At 37.5% G+C, this 14,520-nt stretch overlaps 1 protein-coding gene across 3 annotated transcripts in view; it reads right to left on the bottom strand.

Moving 5' to 3' along the window:
- Nucleotides 1-5,612: 5,612 nt before the first annotated feature.
- Nucleotides 5,613-14,520, bottom strand: part of RPS6KA3 (ribosomal protein S6 kinase A3) — an 82,141-nt gene continuing 73,233 nt past the window's right edge. For 2 of the 3 annotated variants that reach the window (XM_053306827.1, XM_053306828.1), the window contains exons 17-22: nucleotides 13,743-13,901; nucleotides 12,167-12,328; nucleotides 11,003-11,079; nucleotides 8,588-8,705; nucleotides 7,320-7,460; nucleotides 5,613-6,047 (exon numbers count right to left, since the gene is read on the bottom strand). In XM_053306827.1, the coding sequence (XP_053162802.1) occupies nucleotides 5,925-6,047; nucleotides 7,320-7,460; nucleotides 8,588-8,705; nucleotides 11,003-11,079; nucleotides 12,167-12,328; nucleotides 13,743-13,901 (780 nt within the window). In that variant the 3' untranslated portion in view covers nucleotides 5,613-5,924. Of the gene's footprint in view, nucleotides 6,048-6,589; nucleotides 6,715-7,319; nucleotides 7,461-8,587; nucleotides 8,706-11,002; nucleotides 11,080-12,166; nucleotides 12,329-13,742; nucleotides 13,902-14,520 lie in introns of all 3 variants that reach the window. The other variant, XM_053306829.1, reaches the window with a different exon arrangement.

The following is a 14,520-nucleotide window of genomic DNA, read 5'->3' as shown; positions in this document are numbered from 1 at the left end:
GAAACCAGCTTTAGCTTCCAATATGAGTCAGCACAGTGCATATTTGAGGTAAGTCATACTGCTATTCTGTCAAGGGGCGCTCAGTTGGCTTGGATAATTGCTTCACATTACCAGACATACAATCTAGGTGGACTAAATTCTTGCTGCATATCTATCAAATGGAAATCAATTCTTGATATCTTTGACAGATATATATTGATATTGACAGTAAGAAAATGTCCATGGAAAGTGGTCCATGGACACTGAAGAAGTGGTAATCATTCAGCCTTGTGGCTTAAGGTGCCAAGATGTATTTGATTCCTCTTACTAGAGTTATAAATACACAAAAAAGGTGCACTGAGTGTAGAAATGAAGAGCGTGGGTATGAAGATTAACTCAGATTAACTGAGTATGGGTCTGAAGTAGTGGGTATGAAGATTAACTTTTCATTTGAGTGCTTCCCTCAATAAATTCTATAACCCGACCACAAATTACCCTTCAAAAAACAGAGACAGGTAAGCAGTCCTAAACACCTAGGAGTTACTTTTAGCCATTTCTCATTATTATAAGTTAATTAATTTGAAAATTAGATCAAATTTAGACAATTCATTATTTTTTAAATCTTTTGGTTTTAATATAATATACATCATTGATGTTAATATTTCAGGCCAAAGAGGGAGAGAAGCAGCAAAGACTGCAGTGTGGTTGGGTATTCTTCTTAGACATCAAGAAATTATCTCTCTCTCCCCACACACTCCAAATATCTATGCAGAAACTTATTTTACAGTAGTTTCAGTTAGAGTATTTCTATTTTAAATGTTTAGGAAGCTGCCACTTGAGAGGTGGAATAAAGGGAAAGGGAATATTTTAACTGGTTTTTAAGCACTTTTAGAATGAGGACATAAAAAAACATTTCCGGGCGCTGAATTTAAATAGCTTACAGAAATATAATGGGCTGATGTGAGCTAATCCATGTGCAAAATGAGGTGAACCAAACTGGTGATTTCTTAATTTTTAATGTGATTTGGCTAGTTATGGAATTGCAGCACAGAAAGGTTTTATTTTAAAAGTGAAAAGATAGCTGCCTTATCACTGTCTGCAATGATTAGAAACAATAGCCAAGACTTAAGTAAAGTTGCTATCATGCAAATTAACTTGCACCTATAAATTATTTTACAGGACCCTGATTCTCCCATGAGTACGTTGCTCTTTGAAATAGCACTGAAAATTTTTCCCATTCCATAGTGGTAAATAACAGCACAGCAAAATACAACTGGATTCAGGTAGTTATGAGTCCTAGAGTCTAAATGTGTTTTGTTTGAAACAAAAATTGTGACTGGGCAAAAACCTTATAGGGTCTCAAAAAACGATTCTTGTGAACAAAAAAGAGCTCACCTGCAAATATATATATTTTCTATTTCTTCATCTATTCACAACAGTTTAAATCAGAAATATAAATGTAAGTTGAATATAGATCCTCAGTCCAAACTTTCACTTATATAGACAATAAATAGTATATGGTAAAAAATATAAGCCGAACAAAATCTATAGAAATCCTGTGGAACAAGTAGTCAATCCCAAACTATCTAATCTATCTATCTATCTATCTATCATTACACACACACACACACACACACACACACACACACACACACACACACACTCACTCTTCTGGGTAAAGTTAAAAAAAAAAAGTCACAAATATATGTGAAAAAACTTACATTATAAAATCTAAAAAGTCCCCCAAAGGATGTTCCAATGGGAGAGCTGGGCTCCATGCAAAATGGACAAACATCTGGGTCCGATGCATACAATAATCTGTTAGGAAGCTGCCATATACTGAGTCAGACCATAGGTCCATCTAGCTCAATATTATCTACCCAGACTGGCAGTGGCTTCTCCAAGGTTGCAGGGAGGAGGAATCTCTCTCAGCCCTATCTTGGAGATGCCAGGGAGGGAACTTCCTGTTCTTCATGGAGCTTGTACTGCTGTGGTGTATTCTTCTTTACCCACTCATTGGGTATACATTGAATATACACTGTCATTATTTATATGTGTTTTGTTCAGGATTGACTACATGCTCCATAGGATTTATATAGATTCTAGTCAGCTTATTTTTATGATCATATGCTATTTATTATAAAGACATATAGTGAAGATTTAGAATGAGGATCTATATTGTCCAATTTATTACTATATTTATATTTCAGATTAAAACTACTGTAAATAGATGAAGGAATACTTTATATAATAGTTTGAAACAACCCAAGATTATTGATACAGAATGCTGATCAAGAAGCTAAAGCACTGTTCAGGAAGGAATACTCACATCTGTGTAAGGAGAAGACCATAAGAAGGAACTACAAGAACACAAACAAGGAAGCTTGGCCAGGAAGAGCTAACATTCTTTTGTTGGATCAGATGGAAGTTTTGACTCCAAGAGAAACTTTGAGACAGTGAACTTGGTCTAGAAACTTACTGCCCCAAAGCCTGAGAGAGGAATACAGTATAAGAAGCATGGATATGCTTGCATCTGACTGTACAAAGTTGTAAACATAGGTTTAAGGAAGGGGATGATTTAAATTAAGTCATGTTTTTTTAGAGCAGTTTATGAAAAACAAGAATCCCCTTAACTACAGGAAAATTGTGGTTGCTCGTAGATTTAACAGTACAGGTGAAAATGCACTAACAACTTTACGTTTGATAATAATCCCTGGATGAGTAAGCCTGTGCCAAAATGACATTTTCCTTCATAGGTGAAAAGTGTTTCCTCTGAGGTTATCAAATCTGTTACTAAAAACTGAGATCACACGAGGCGGAAACAGCAAGTGATAAGAATTCAGTTCAGTTTCCCAAGACTGAAGGACAAGATAAGGATTATTGTACACCAGGCCTGCTCAATTTAGGCCCCACAGCTGTTTTTTTAAAACTACAACTCCCATAATTCTTAGCCACAGTGGCCTATAGCCAGGGATTACGGTAGATGTAGACCAACATCTATAAGAGGGCCAAAGTTGAGCAATCCTGTTGTACACATATTAATCTTTGCTTGCTCTTTAATAACAAGGTCTTACCTTGCTCCAGAACGAACTTTAAACAGCTTGCAAAATCTAACTAATAGCTGCAAGCATTTCAGCATCTTTGCCAAATTTAAGATGTAATAGTCATGTTTCCCCAACTTCAACCAGTTGCATTACAATATTGAATATGCCTGATCTTATAGAAATGGATATGCTTGTTTTCCTTTGGGTTGATTTACATTTTTTTTGTGAGGGGGAGGGATTTATCTTTCTAACTTGCTTCTTCACAAATCTAAAAACACTATAAAGGGTTTTTTTTTAATGTAACTATAAATTGCATTACATGTATTATGGTGTTGATGAACTTGTATCTGAGAAATATTCTAAGGGGCCAAACTACATAGTATATGTTAAATATGATGTTTAGAGACATGCTTAAGACTGGCAACTTCTTTTTGAAACTATGGGCAGGGTGAAAGGTTAACCTTTTTCCTCTGTGCTGTTTTCCCCACCAAATATCATTCCCTACCGCCCAATGCTATTTGCCCCTCCAGGTGACTATCTGTGGCAAACAGCTGCACTGGAGGCAAACTTCATCTTAGGAGCTCTGTGTGTGTCAGAGAGAGAGAGAGAGGAGGGAGGGGGAGGGAGGGAGGGAGGGAGAGGTGCAGGGGGAAAGGATTAATCTGCTGGCCAGATTTTGTTAGTTGCCAGTATTAACCATGCCTTTAATGTAATATGTAGTTTGCCCACTACTTAAAGATGAAACATAACAAGGACCACAGAGGTAACAATAGCCATCATTTTAAAAATTCTGATTAAAAAATCAATATAAAAAAGATTATGTATTAGGTGACTATTTTTTATAGATCATAGTCAAGAAATCCCAACCAGGAAGATGTGGGTGGCTCATTCTTTACATAGAACATCCCAAATTACATAAACAAGGAGTAATGGATGTTTAACCACCCAGATACTGAAATACAACATCTCAATATGAAATGTTCAAAACAAAAATGCACACACCACCATGCATAACCTTTGTTCTTTTAAATTGAAGTCACGGGGATTAGCTATTTTGGATTTGTTACTGCAATGAAGACTGCAGGCAATTTGTGGAGAAACCTTAAACAAAAATAAGCATAGAGTAGTAAATGATCTTACGAACAATAAGTGATCAAATTAAGTGTAAGGCCCCAGGGAATTAAACTAAAGGGTGAAGTGTCTCTAACACAGCTAGCAGTTTCTGAGGGAATTACAAACTATTGTGATGGCAAAGAAAATTATTCTTGAAATAACAATGTTTTTCTGTTTGTAAGGACCAATTATAAATAGTGTTTTTAAAAAATAATCTGAAACACAAAAGTGCTAGCATAAAGGAGACTAAATTAACACCAAGGAATTGCATGAGCATATAAGGCAAAAGCACATGGAAGCAAGCAAAAGAGAATACACATACATGTGAAGTACATGGAAAACTAAGGAAATCATAGGCCTCCACAACTAGGAGGAAGGTGAATGTTCAGTAAAGACCAAGGAAACAACTGCTTGGTCTTCACTTTGCTTCCATTTTCTTTAACACCCCAAATGGTTGGTGAAATGCAAGACAAGGGGGAAATACTATAACTGCTACAGAAAATAATTTCTTTGGCAGAATTCTGGGGTGATCCGTCAAAATTATACTGCTCTTCAGTACATTGTATTTTTCAACATAACATAACTTCACTTTCCCCGAAAGCAGATACCTCCAAGATCTTTGAACTGATAAAGTTGGGCACATGGCCCTTCCCCCGCCCCAAAGAAAATGATGGAAACATTTTGTTTTCTTTTACCTTAGTGTGGATTCTTATTATATTACTATAGACATGGAGGTTGCCAGTCTAAAGATCAACAACATTAATCAGAGTCCAATTATGACGTCAGAACTACCAGGAAAAGGTTGAAAAGACTGAGCCCATTCCATTTTGCTCAAATCTTCAAATCTGTCTTCAAATTATATTTCCTCCATATTGCTGTTTAGCACTACACAAGAATACCTACTCTCAAAGCAAAGAAATTTTAAAAATGATGAGTTCATTAAAATGATCTAAAAAGCAACATAACTGAAGTGAAACTATATTTGGCTATAGCTCCCTAGGTCAACAAAAAGACACTCAGACTGGAGATACAGACAATTTACCTTTCCAGATCAGTATAGCACTGATTTAATGTGTGGTGGTAAAAGACCTATTAACCCATTAAATGTTATAGCCACTTTAGTTTCTCATGGCTTCTAATGATTTGTTTATGGGTATACATAGGCAACACACACACACACACACTCACAGAGTTACATTCAATAGCTGTTTAACAGTCAAGCTGTTTCAGAGATGTCTAACCATACTGATTAACCATTTAATCAGATGCAATTGTAAAATTAATAGTCTAAATAGAAGGCATGTAAAGGAAACAGTACAGAAATGTACTGTTATGAAAAGTGTATAAAAACATATAAAATGCTGGATGGCACAAATGATACAGTGCTAATATAAACAGATTGTTTAAGCTAAGTGCTTAACATAAACTGTCCATCCATTCATATAACAAATAATGTTTTAGAAGGGACAACAAATATTCCCTATAAAAATAATGCTATATGGTGCAGAGTGCTTTATTCAGTGTATTTATGTGACAGAAGAGGTGTTCATAATTCTATTATCTCCATGAACATGTTCATTTCCCATTGATTCAACTTTACACTCCATCCAAAAGGGCAACATTTCCCATCAATAGTTTAAAGCAAGAACAGATGAAAGCAGGAACAGCAGCATAATAGGTACCAGCTGGAACAGTGTGCTTGCAGGTATCTTGGATATGTGCTACCTGTTGCCATGATTTGTGCTATAATCTTTTATTATGGTACCACATTTTGCAACTGAGGTCACTTCATAGGGCTGTTGAGGTAATTTTTTTGACACCTCTTCGCTGAGCAAGGGTCGAGCGGCCCACTGGCTCTAAAACTGGTGACTGATTGCGGTTCAATGCAGAGTATGTAGCAGCCATAGCACCCTAAAAATAAAAAGGTAAAATAATAACAATAATGATATGACTATATCCAAAACAACAAAATACTACTCAATGATTAGAGATGGTTTTTATTACAAATAAACTGTTTTTAATAATGTGGGAATATATAACTCTCCATGTATCAAACTCTAAGAATAGATCCACCTAGACAATTAACTCTAAATATAGATCTACCTCATGTTTCTCTGGTTTATTTTTTGTGTTATTTTAGTTCACCTTGTTCACACTGGCTAGGGGCACATAATGTAACACTCTGATGATCTAGTCATGATTAAGCAATCACAAGTACTCTATGGACTTACATGCTCCTCACTCTTCTCCTCTGGCACAGACATTTCCCCATCTCTTGCAATTAATTTTTACCATGATTAATGCCAGCCACAATGTGCAATTACAAATAAGCTTGTAATCTGTTTTGAGGTGGTTAGTATTATCAGCAGTGCACACACAACACTAAACACAGAAAATGCCCATGCAAGAGAGAGGAGTGCATGAGTAAGGAAGGTGCTTCTTATTAACTTAACTATTGATAAGTGAGTTGGCAACAATACATCTGCCAGTGTATTTGTCCTTAGTAGCAACTCCTTCCCATGCTACGTTTTCTATTGTCCATTTTTGCCTTTGTTTCTTGCAGGCTTACTGTTGGTGACTAGTGGAAAAAACACAAAATAAATCCAGGTGTTTCTTTTTTAATTTTTTAATTAATACCACATGCATCTGGAGCTGAATTGTTGTTTGAACTATATAAGTGAGACGTGGGCCCCCTTCCAAAGGCTGACTTTCAACAGATCGCAGTGAGGGAGCTGCTCTGCTAGGTACGAAAGCCTGACCCAGAATCAGATCGCCTACGAATCATTTAGCACCAGGCTCCCCATGAACGGTGCGCTATGGCTGAGAGGTGGCCCCCTTCAAGATATATACTTTCATATCAAAACATACGTTATTTTGAAAATAAAGTAGAACTTTATTTTTCAAAAGACAACAAAATTGTTATATATAAAGAAATTAGTGTTGTAAGAGATAACATAAGTTTAAAAAGACCTAGCAGAAAAACTGGAAAGGAGAAGTACAGGCTGCCGCATCATGAAAAAACAAGACAACAAAAACTGTGGAAGTGCAGGTGGTGATGGCAATACTTGGGAGCACAGAAAAATGGGATGTGGAGAATTTGAGAGCAGAGAGTTTTTGAAATTTTAGAAAATTCAAAATTGTTCTTAACCGAGTTTCCAAAAACACACTTATAGAAATGCTTACCTTCACAAGATGTGGAGCATCTTGCCTGTTTAGTTGGTACTGAGGCAGCTGGTCACAGTGAACAATCCATGGATGTCTTAGAACCTGGGCAGCAGTTAATCTCTGATGAGGGTCAACATGAAGCATTTTCGAAACCAAATCCTATGAACGATGAAGTAATTACACCGAATAAGCAATTTTTGAGGCTTACAGTATGCAACAAGCATGAACATTCTGAATCTCCATGGTTTTTAATGTAAAATCTTTTTTACACAAAGCAGTTTTTAATTTATATTCCATGCTGGAACATGGTCAGGAGTCGGTTATCAAGAGAGGGAAGCAAACATTTGCTGAATACAGAGGATGATCAAAATAAAAAACTAAAATGACTGAGGCATGTTAATTTAGACAAAAGGCCCCTTTTGAATTATTGTATAATAATATTGTCCTCCTGTACTTTTATTTTATTGTTTGTAATTGTTGCTAATCACTTTGGCTTTTTTTAAAAAATTAAAAAGTAGAATACATATGTACATGCTTAAACGTAAATAAAAACAATGAATAAGTATTGTTGAAGAAAGTAAAGAAAAAATAGTGAAGGTACAATGGATCACAACAAAGACCTTTCCCTTTCCCAGAAGGTGGGGGAACTTGTGGCAGAATCTTCAGCTCTAGATCTTGTAAATACATATACAGATTTCAAGTTTGACAGTTTTGCAGAATACAGTGCAAAGAAGGGGATGACATAATTGTGTATAACCACACACTTAATTTTGTTTCTACAAATACAATTTTTCAAAACAGAATGTTCAAAACCAATGAAAGTATACATACCAAACATGAAATTTGTAAAATATGTCACTATGACATTTTGTTCTTAGAATTTTGAAAGTACTTGCAGCAAACTTTCCCAACATTTGGGCAATTCCAATGATTTAGTTACAATAATATACCATATGCCAGAGACAAATGTATTTTCATTAAGGGCTGCAAAAAGCTATAGTTGCACAGAAATTGAAAACAACATTTACTGCTAGAGATACTGCATATTATAAACATATCTATATGCGTTTAAACATTGGAGTGTTAACATGCATCCTGCTTGTTGTTTTAACCTTAGGTATAACCAATTTATCTTAAAACTCAATTTTTATTTCCCTGCAATGATAATTAAATCTTGTAATAGGCAAACTGATTAAACAAAAATCACTAATGTACTATTTCCTATGGCACCATAAAACATGTGAATATGCATCTAATGCAGAATGGAAAAAACTTTATACACTTGCCTTTGCTGTATCGGAAACAGTATTCCAGTATCCGCCCGTGAGAGAGAACTTTCCACTACCTATTCGTGCCAAGATTTCCTCTGGGGTATCATCAGGACCATTTGCAAAGGGAGTGTAGCTAATTAATCACAAAACAATTAAGTGTTATTGACAGTTAACAATAACAATTAAGTGTTATTGACAGTTCTTTGTTGAATTCTTACCATGACAAGTGGCAAGGACACTAGATTAATTATCAGACTGATAGAAAATTGTGAATCATTGATTGTAGAAAACAGCTCACAAGTAACATGCATGTTAGGAAGTGCCTTTCTTGATGCCACTTTATTGAAGTCAGTGATAAGTGGTTTCAGAGTCATAGGATGCAGCTTACTTTGTCCCCTATGTACCAAAAGGGTTTGATGTCAGGAAGCTCGTTCAGTATTGCAAATACCAAGACTTGGGAGACAAGAGCTATTCCACACGATAACAGTGGCTATCCAGTTCTTTGAACGTGAATAATGGCAGGTACATATTTTTTGAGATGCTGTTAGTTTGTTTATTTTTTGGTGCAAAGTTAAAAAGTGATAGTTTATGTGCTGTTTTAGGGATGATTAAGAGTAGGTCCCACTCACATTGTGTGTTTCTTAATTCCTACAATAATTCCTAGAATGCAGAAGATAGTTTGAAGGGGTAACAACTTATTTGCAAATTATGCAAGTGATGGGCAAGATCCAATTAGTCATGACTAAGTTCCAAAGAAAGGAATGGGACCTCTGAAGTAATGTTAAGCAACTTAGAACCACACAGGAACAACCAAGTCACACAAGACAATGGAAGGGCTCATGCAAGTCTCAAACCCATTCCCTCTGTAATTGCACTGACTCCTTTGTTGGTAAGTAATAGCTCACTAGGGCTTTTGGTGATCTGGTCAGCTAAACATATTGCAGGCACAGGGCAGAATTCAGACTAAGCCAGTCATGATGAAGCACCACTGAAGTCAATGAAACATAACTAACTTAGTCTTAATTCTGCCCTATGTCTGTAATATCTGGATTTTAGTTTAAAACATTTTAAAAAATCATTTTGTTTTTATTGTGTCATTTTTATTTTTACTGTATTTTAAAAACAATGTACACTACCTGGAGAGAAATATTTATGGCAGTTTACAAATATGAAAAATAAACTTATTGAGCTGAACAGATCACAAAAAAGCCAATTAAGCTATTACTTACCAAAAGAAAAAAGAAAAAGAAAAAAGGAGTCAGTGCAATATGAGAATGAGTGTAAGGCCAGTTGCACATGAGCCCTTCTACTGTCATGTGCAACTGGGCTTTTCCCATGTGGTTTTGAGTTTCTTAGCATTACCTCAGAGGCGTGGGAAGCCAGCACAGGTAAGCAGCTCATATGACCACAACATATGAGGGGGTCCTTATTTATATATCCAACTAGAATTTTCAGATAAGAACATGTAATGTGTTGTGATTGGTCCATTATGCAGCCTACCTTGATACTTGTTTTGTGAATCACTTGTATGATCTTCAGATCTGCTAAAAGCTGGTTGAATAAACAGTATGAGACTTGCACACTAAGGTTTAAAATGGGCAAGTCTTTCCCCATGCTAATATGACTGGTAAGGCAATATGAGGAAGCCAGCAGGGAGACTGAATGCTGAAGCAGAATCAGGAGGATATTTACATCTCAGATATGCTGTGTGTGCACGATGGCTGATGATGAAGAGAAGTGCGTATGCATGTACACATATATGCATGTGCAGGTACGTGAGTAGTTGGGATGCAGAAAGTGCAGGAAACAAGGCAGCATGGCTGGACAATAGAAGGCAAGAGACTAAGTTCTGCATAAAACAGTATATATAGGGTGTGTTGCAGCAAATGTGTCCTCAGACCAATAGAATAGTGGTGTGCATGGAACCGGCGCCTCCCAGTTTGAAAGGAGGGGAGGAATCTCTTTAAGGATGGGGGTGTTAAGAGGGTGCTCTTAACATTCCCACCACATTTCCCCCACCGGTGCTGCCTTTTAAACCGGTCCGGCAGGGCAGCAGCGTACCTCCTTGCCACCCTGGTGCCTCCTCGGACCAGAAGTTGCCACTGCACGAGCGCAGATTGCGCTCGCTTGCGAGTTTGGCCATGCACACACGCAGTGGCAACTTTTGGTCTGAGCAGGCACCAGGGTGTCAAGGAGGTATGCTGCCATCCCGCTAGACTGTTTTAAAAGGCAGTGCCAGCAGGGGAAATGCTATGGGAGGGGTAAAAGCACCCTTCTCTATCCTTAAAGCAACCCCCACCTTCAAACCGGCGGAACCGCCAGTCTTTCCGTGCACATTTGAGGCCAGAAACTCCAAGGAGTGCATCAAGAAAAAGTTAGAAACCCCACAATTCACTTTTACAAGTACAAATTGGATTCTTCAACACATACCCAGTCAGCATTGTATAGAGCAGGACACCAAGGCTCCATATATCACATGCAGCATCATAACCTTGCCTTTTTAAAACCTATGGAAAGCAGATTATTCATTAGTTTCAATGAAAAACTGTAGTTTCAGTGACTTTATTATTTATTATTTATTTATTTATTACATTTATATCCCGCTCTTCCTCCAAGGAGCCCAGAGTGGTGTACTACATACTTGAGTTTCTTCTCACAACAACCCTGTGAAGTAGGTTAGGCTGAGAGAGAAGTGACTGGCCCAGAGTCACCCAGCTAGTATCATGGCTGAATGGGGATTTGAACTCGGGTCTCCCCGGTCCTAGTCCAGCATTCTAACCACTACACCACGCTGGCTCTCTTTGGCTGCCAATATTACAGTCACATTACTTCAAACACTTTAAAGAACTGCAATAGTGGGCTTTGCCCATTACATATTTTAAGAAACGGAAGTAAAGTACTAAACTAACAAGAGCGCTTGAGGTGAGAATTTGCCATTATAGTTCAAACTATGTTTAAAGGTCACTGTGCAGCCACCATAGGAGCACCAAAAGAAATCAAAGAAGAAAATCCCAGTCAAGTAAAATAAGGGCTACAAGTCCTGGGAAACTGCATCAGCATAACAAGGCTAGAACTAAACAAAAATTAAGAAGAAAACCAGCCAAGAGAAATTCATGAATATCAGTGAGCAGTGTTCCCTCTAAGGCATGTGCTTGTGCACATGGACACAAGTTTTTTGTATGTCCACTCAGTTAATTTTATATCCCACTCAGACTGAATCAGGAAGGTCCCACTCTGAATATACGTGTGCACACACTGCCTTGATACTGCCACCCAGAACAAAACTCATTCCGTACACATATGAAAAAAAAAAAAAAGAGAGAGAACACTGTCAGTGAGGGAGAACAGAGAAGAAAATCACTTGCCTCCAAGTGGTGCCTGTCTAATCTCAAAGCTCTTAGAATGCAGGAACAAGAATGCCTCGTGTTCTAAGAACTCTGGATGCTCTGCGGTTTGGCACAGTCTTACATGGGAGAACTGCATAGCCACCACAGCTGAGTTGCAGTGCAAACAAAATGCCACTTAATGGGATCGGGAGTAGGCTGTGAGACTGCATGCTTTCTTCTCCATACAAAAAACCTACTTTATATTTACCTCAGGAGCAACAAAGTTTGCTGTGTAACAAGGAGTCATTAGAAGGCCATTTTCTGCTCTCAACTGCTTTGCAAAACCAAAATCACAGATTCGAATTGATTCTGGATTGCCTGATTCATCAACATAAAGGATATTGCTAGGTTTCAAGTCTCTGTGTACAACCTAAGTTGAAAACAAACATGACAATGTTTTAATATAAATGGCGGCATATCAGTTAATGTTCTATCCCCCCCGCCCACCCCACCGGCTACATTTACAAAGGATATGCTCCCAGAAACAATTTTTATTTGGCTACATTCATTTAAATGAAGGTAAGCCACCTAATGGTGCAGCGGGAAATGACTTGACTAGCAAGCCAGAGGTTGCCGGTTTGAATCCCCGCTAGGATGTTTCCAGACTATGGGAAACACCTACATCAGGCAGCAGCGATATAGGAAGATGCTGAAAGGCATCATCTCATACTGCGTGGGAGATGGCAATGGTAAACCCCTCCTGTATTCTACCAAAGACAACCTCTGGGCTCTCTGGTCACCAGGAGTCGAGATGACAGCACACTTTAGCTTTAATCTTGGGTCCTGCATTCAAACTTGATATATGATGAACATGGCACCCCATTTTTGCAAGTTAAATCATACAGAGTCTACTTATATTTTCCATCTTATTCACTATGTCCCATTATCAACCTGGTTTCTCCTTTTGGCTGCCCTGCATTTCAACTGAAAGTTCTCAGTCGTACTATCTTCCACCCCAGGTGGCAGTACCGAAACCCCAGCAAGATGCTGAAAGCTTTACCCCAGCAGGAGCTCCATGCAGCTGCCAACAACCTATCTTGTGATCTTGCCAAGTGAATTGGCACTATCTTCACAGTAGTGTAATGGTTAGAAAATCAGGCTAGGAGTAGGAAGATCTACATTCAAATTCCTACTCAATCATGAAGCTCACTGGATAATCTTGGGCCGGTCACTACCTCTCAGGCTTGTTAGGAAGATAAAGGGGCAGGGGAGAAAACATATGCTGCACCTGAGCTCCTTGGAAGAAAGGCTACACCAGCATCTTTGAAGAAATGGTAACACTGGTTTGGAAATGTTCTATAGAATAGCTAATATATAACAATAATATATGTTAGTGGTTCATCACCAGTCCACATTATGAGTCAATAACATATATTAGAGCAGCCATGTGGAGCCCCAGCCATGGGAAACAGTCTCAGTAGCTACTATATTACTGCTGTGAAGTATCAACTGGTTCACAGCTTTTTATTAGTGTCTAATTATCCCTACACTGTCCCTGCTTAGCCCCAGTGCTCCTCAGTGGCTGTCTACTTTGTGCTTTTTAAAAGAATGTGAGCCTTTTGGGAGAAAGGAAACATATTCCTCATTTTTTCTATGCGCACCACTTAGAGAACTTTTATTTTGAAAACTGGTATATAAAGAATATTTATACTTTAGATTTTAAAAAGAAAGACACAGAGGAAGTAAGAGAACTACTTCTATAATGGAAGAACACATCTCTGTAACACAGTAGAACTATGAAGTCAATGAATTTACAAATATATTTTTCAAAGACACAAACTTACTCCTTGTGCATGGAGGTATTCAACAGTTTTTGTTATTGTCAATAGGACAGCACTGGCTTCTCTTTCTGAAAAAAATTTTTGTCTAAGGATTTTGTCCAACAGTTCTCCTCCTTTCATAAGCTCTGTTACCAGATACACATATTTCCCATCATCATACACCTGGAAAGTACAATATTGCATTGACAGTTAAGTTTTGTCACATACTACAGAAAGTTAACTACATGACAACTTTACAATTGAACAAGTACTGACTGAATTAGCAACCTCAAAAAATACCTTTAAATTTTTTAAATAAGGTGTATAGGTATATTTCTAAATAAGATGTAAAACATCTGAAGGACCCACAACATATTCCAAGATACAGCATTAAAACATGTGGGTAAGATATAATGCTTACAAATAGATAGTCAGTTAAACTAAAATTGAACGTTTAGCTTTTTGTTCTAGAATCCAGAACAAACTTCAGTCTGAAAAGTCAAGCAATTATCCAACAAGTAGTGCAACAAATTATACACCATTCGTGCTTTGAAATGGTGAAGAAAAAGCAATTAGTGAAATCTGATGGTGACTAGATTTCCAACCCCAGGTATGTATAGTCCATTTACAGAAAGCACATTCTTTAATAGGGACACAGTTTACACATCAAGGAGAGGATTCAAATCTCACCAAGATCTGCAAGTCAATGAGTCAATGTAAGAAGCATAGGAATTTATTTTTTATATAGAACCTCATTTATTGCGGGTCCAGTACCTGTGGTCTCATGTATCCACGGGTAATG

Source organism: Hemicordylus capensis, chromosome 3, assembly GCF_027244095.1.
Source record: "Hemicordylus capensis ecotype Gifberg chromosome 3, rHemCap1.1.pri, whole genome shotgun sequence".
Taxonomy (NCBI): domain Eukaryota; kingdom Metazoa; phylum Chordata; class Lepidosauria; order Squamata; family Cordylidae; genus Hemicordylus; species Hemicordylus capensis.
Note: the sequence above shows the minus strand (reverse complement) of the source record. Positions and strands in the feature narration are given on the sequence as shown.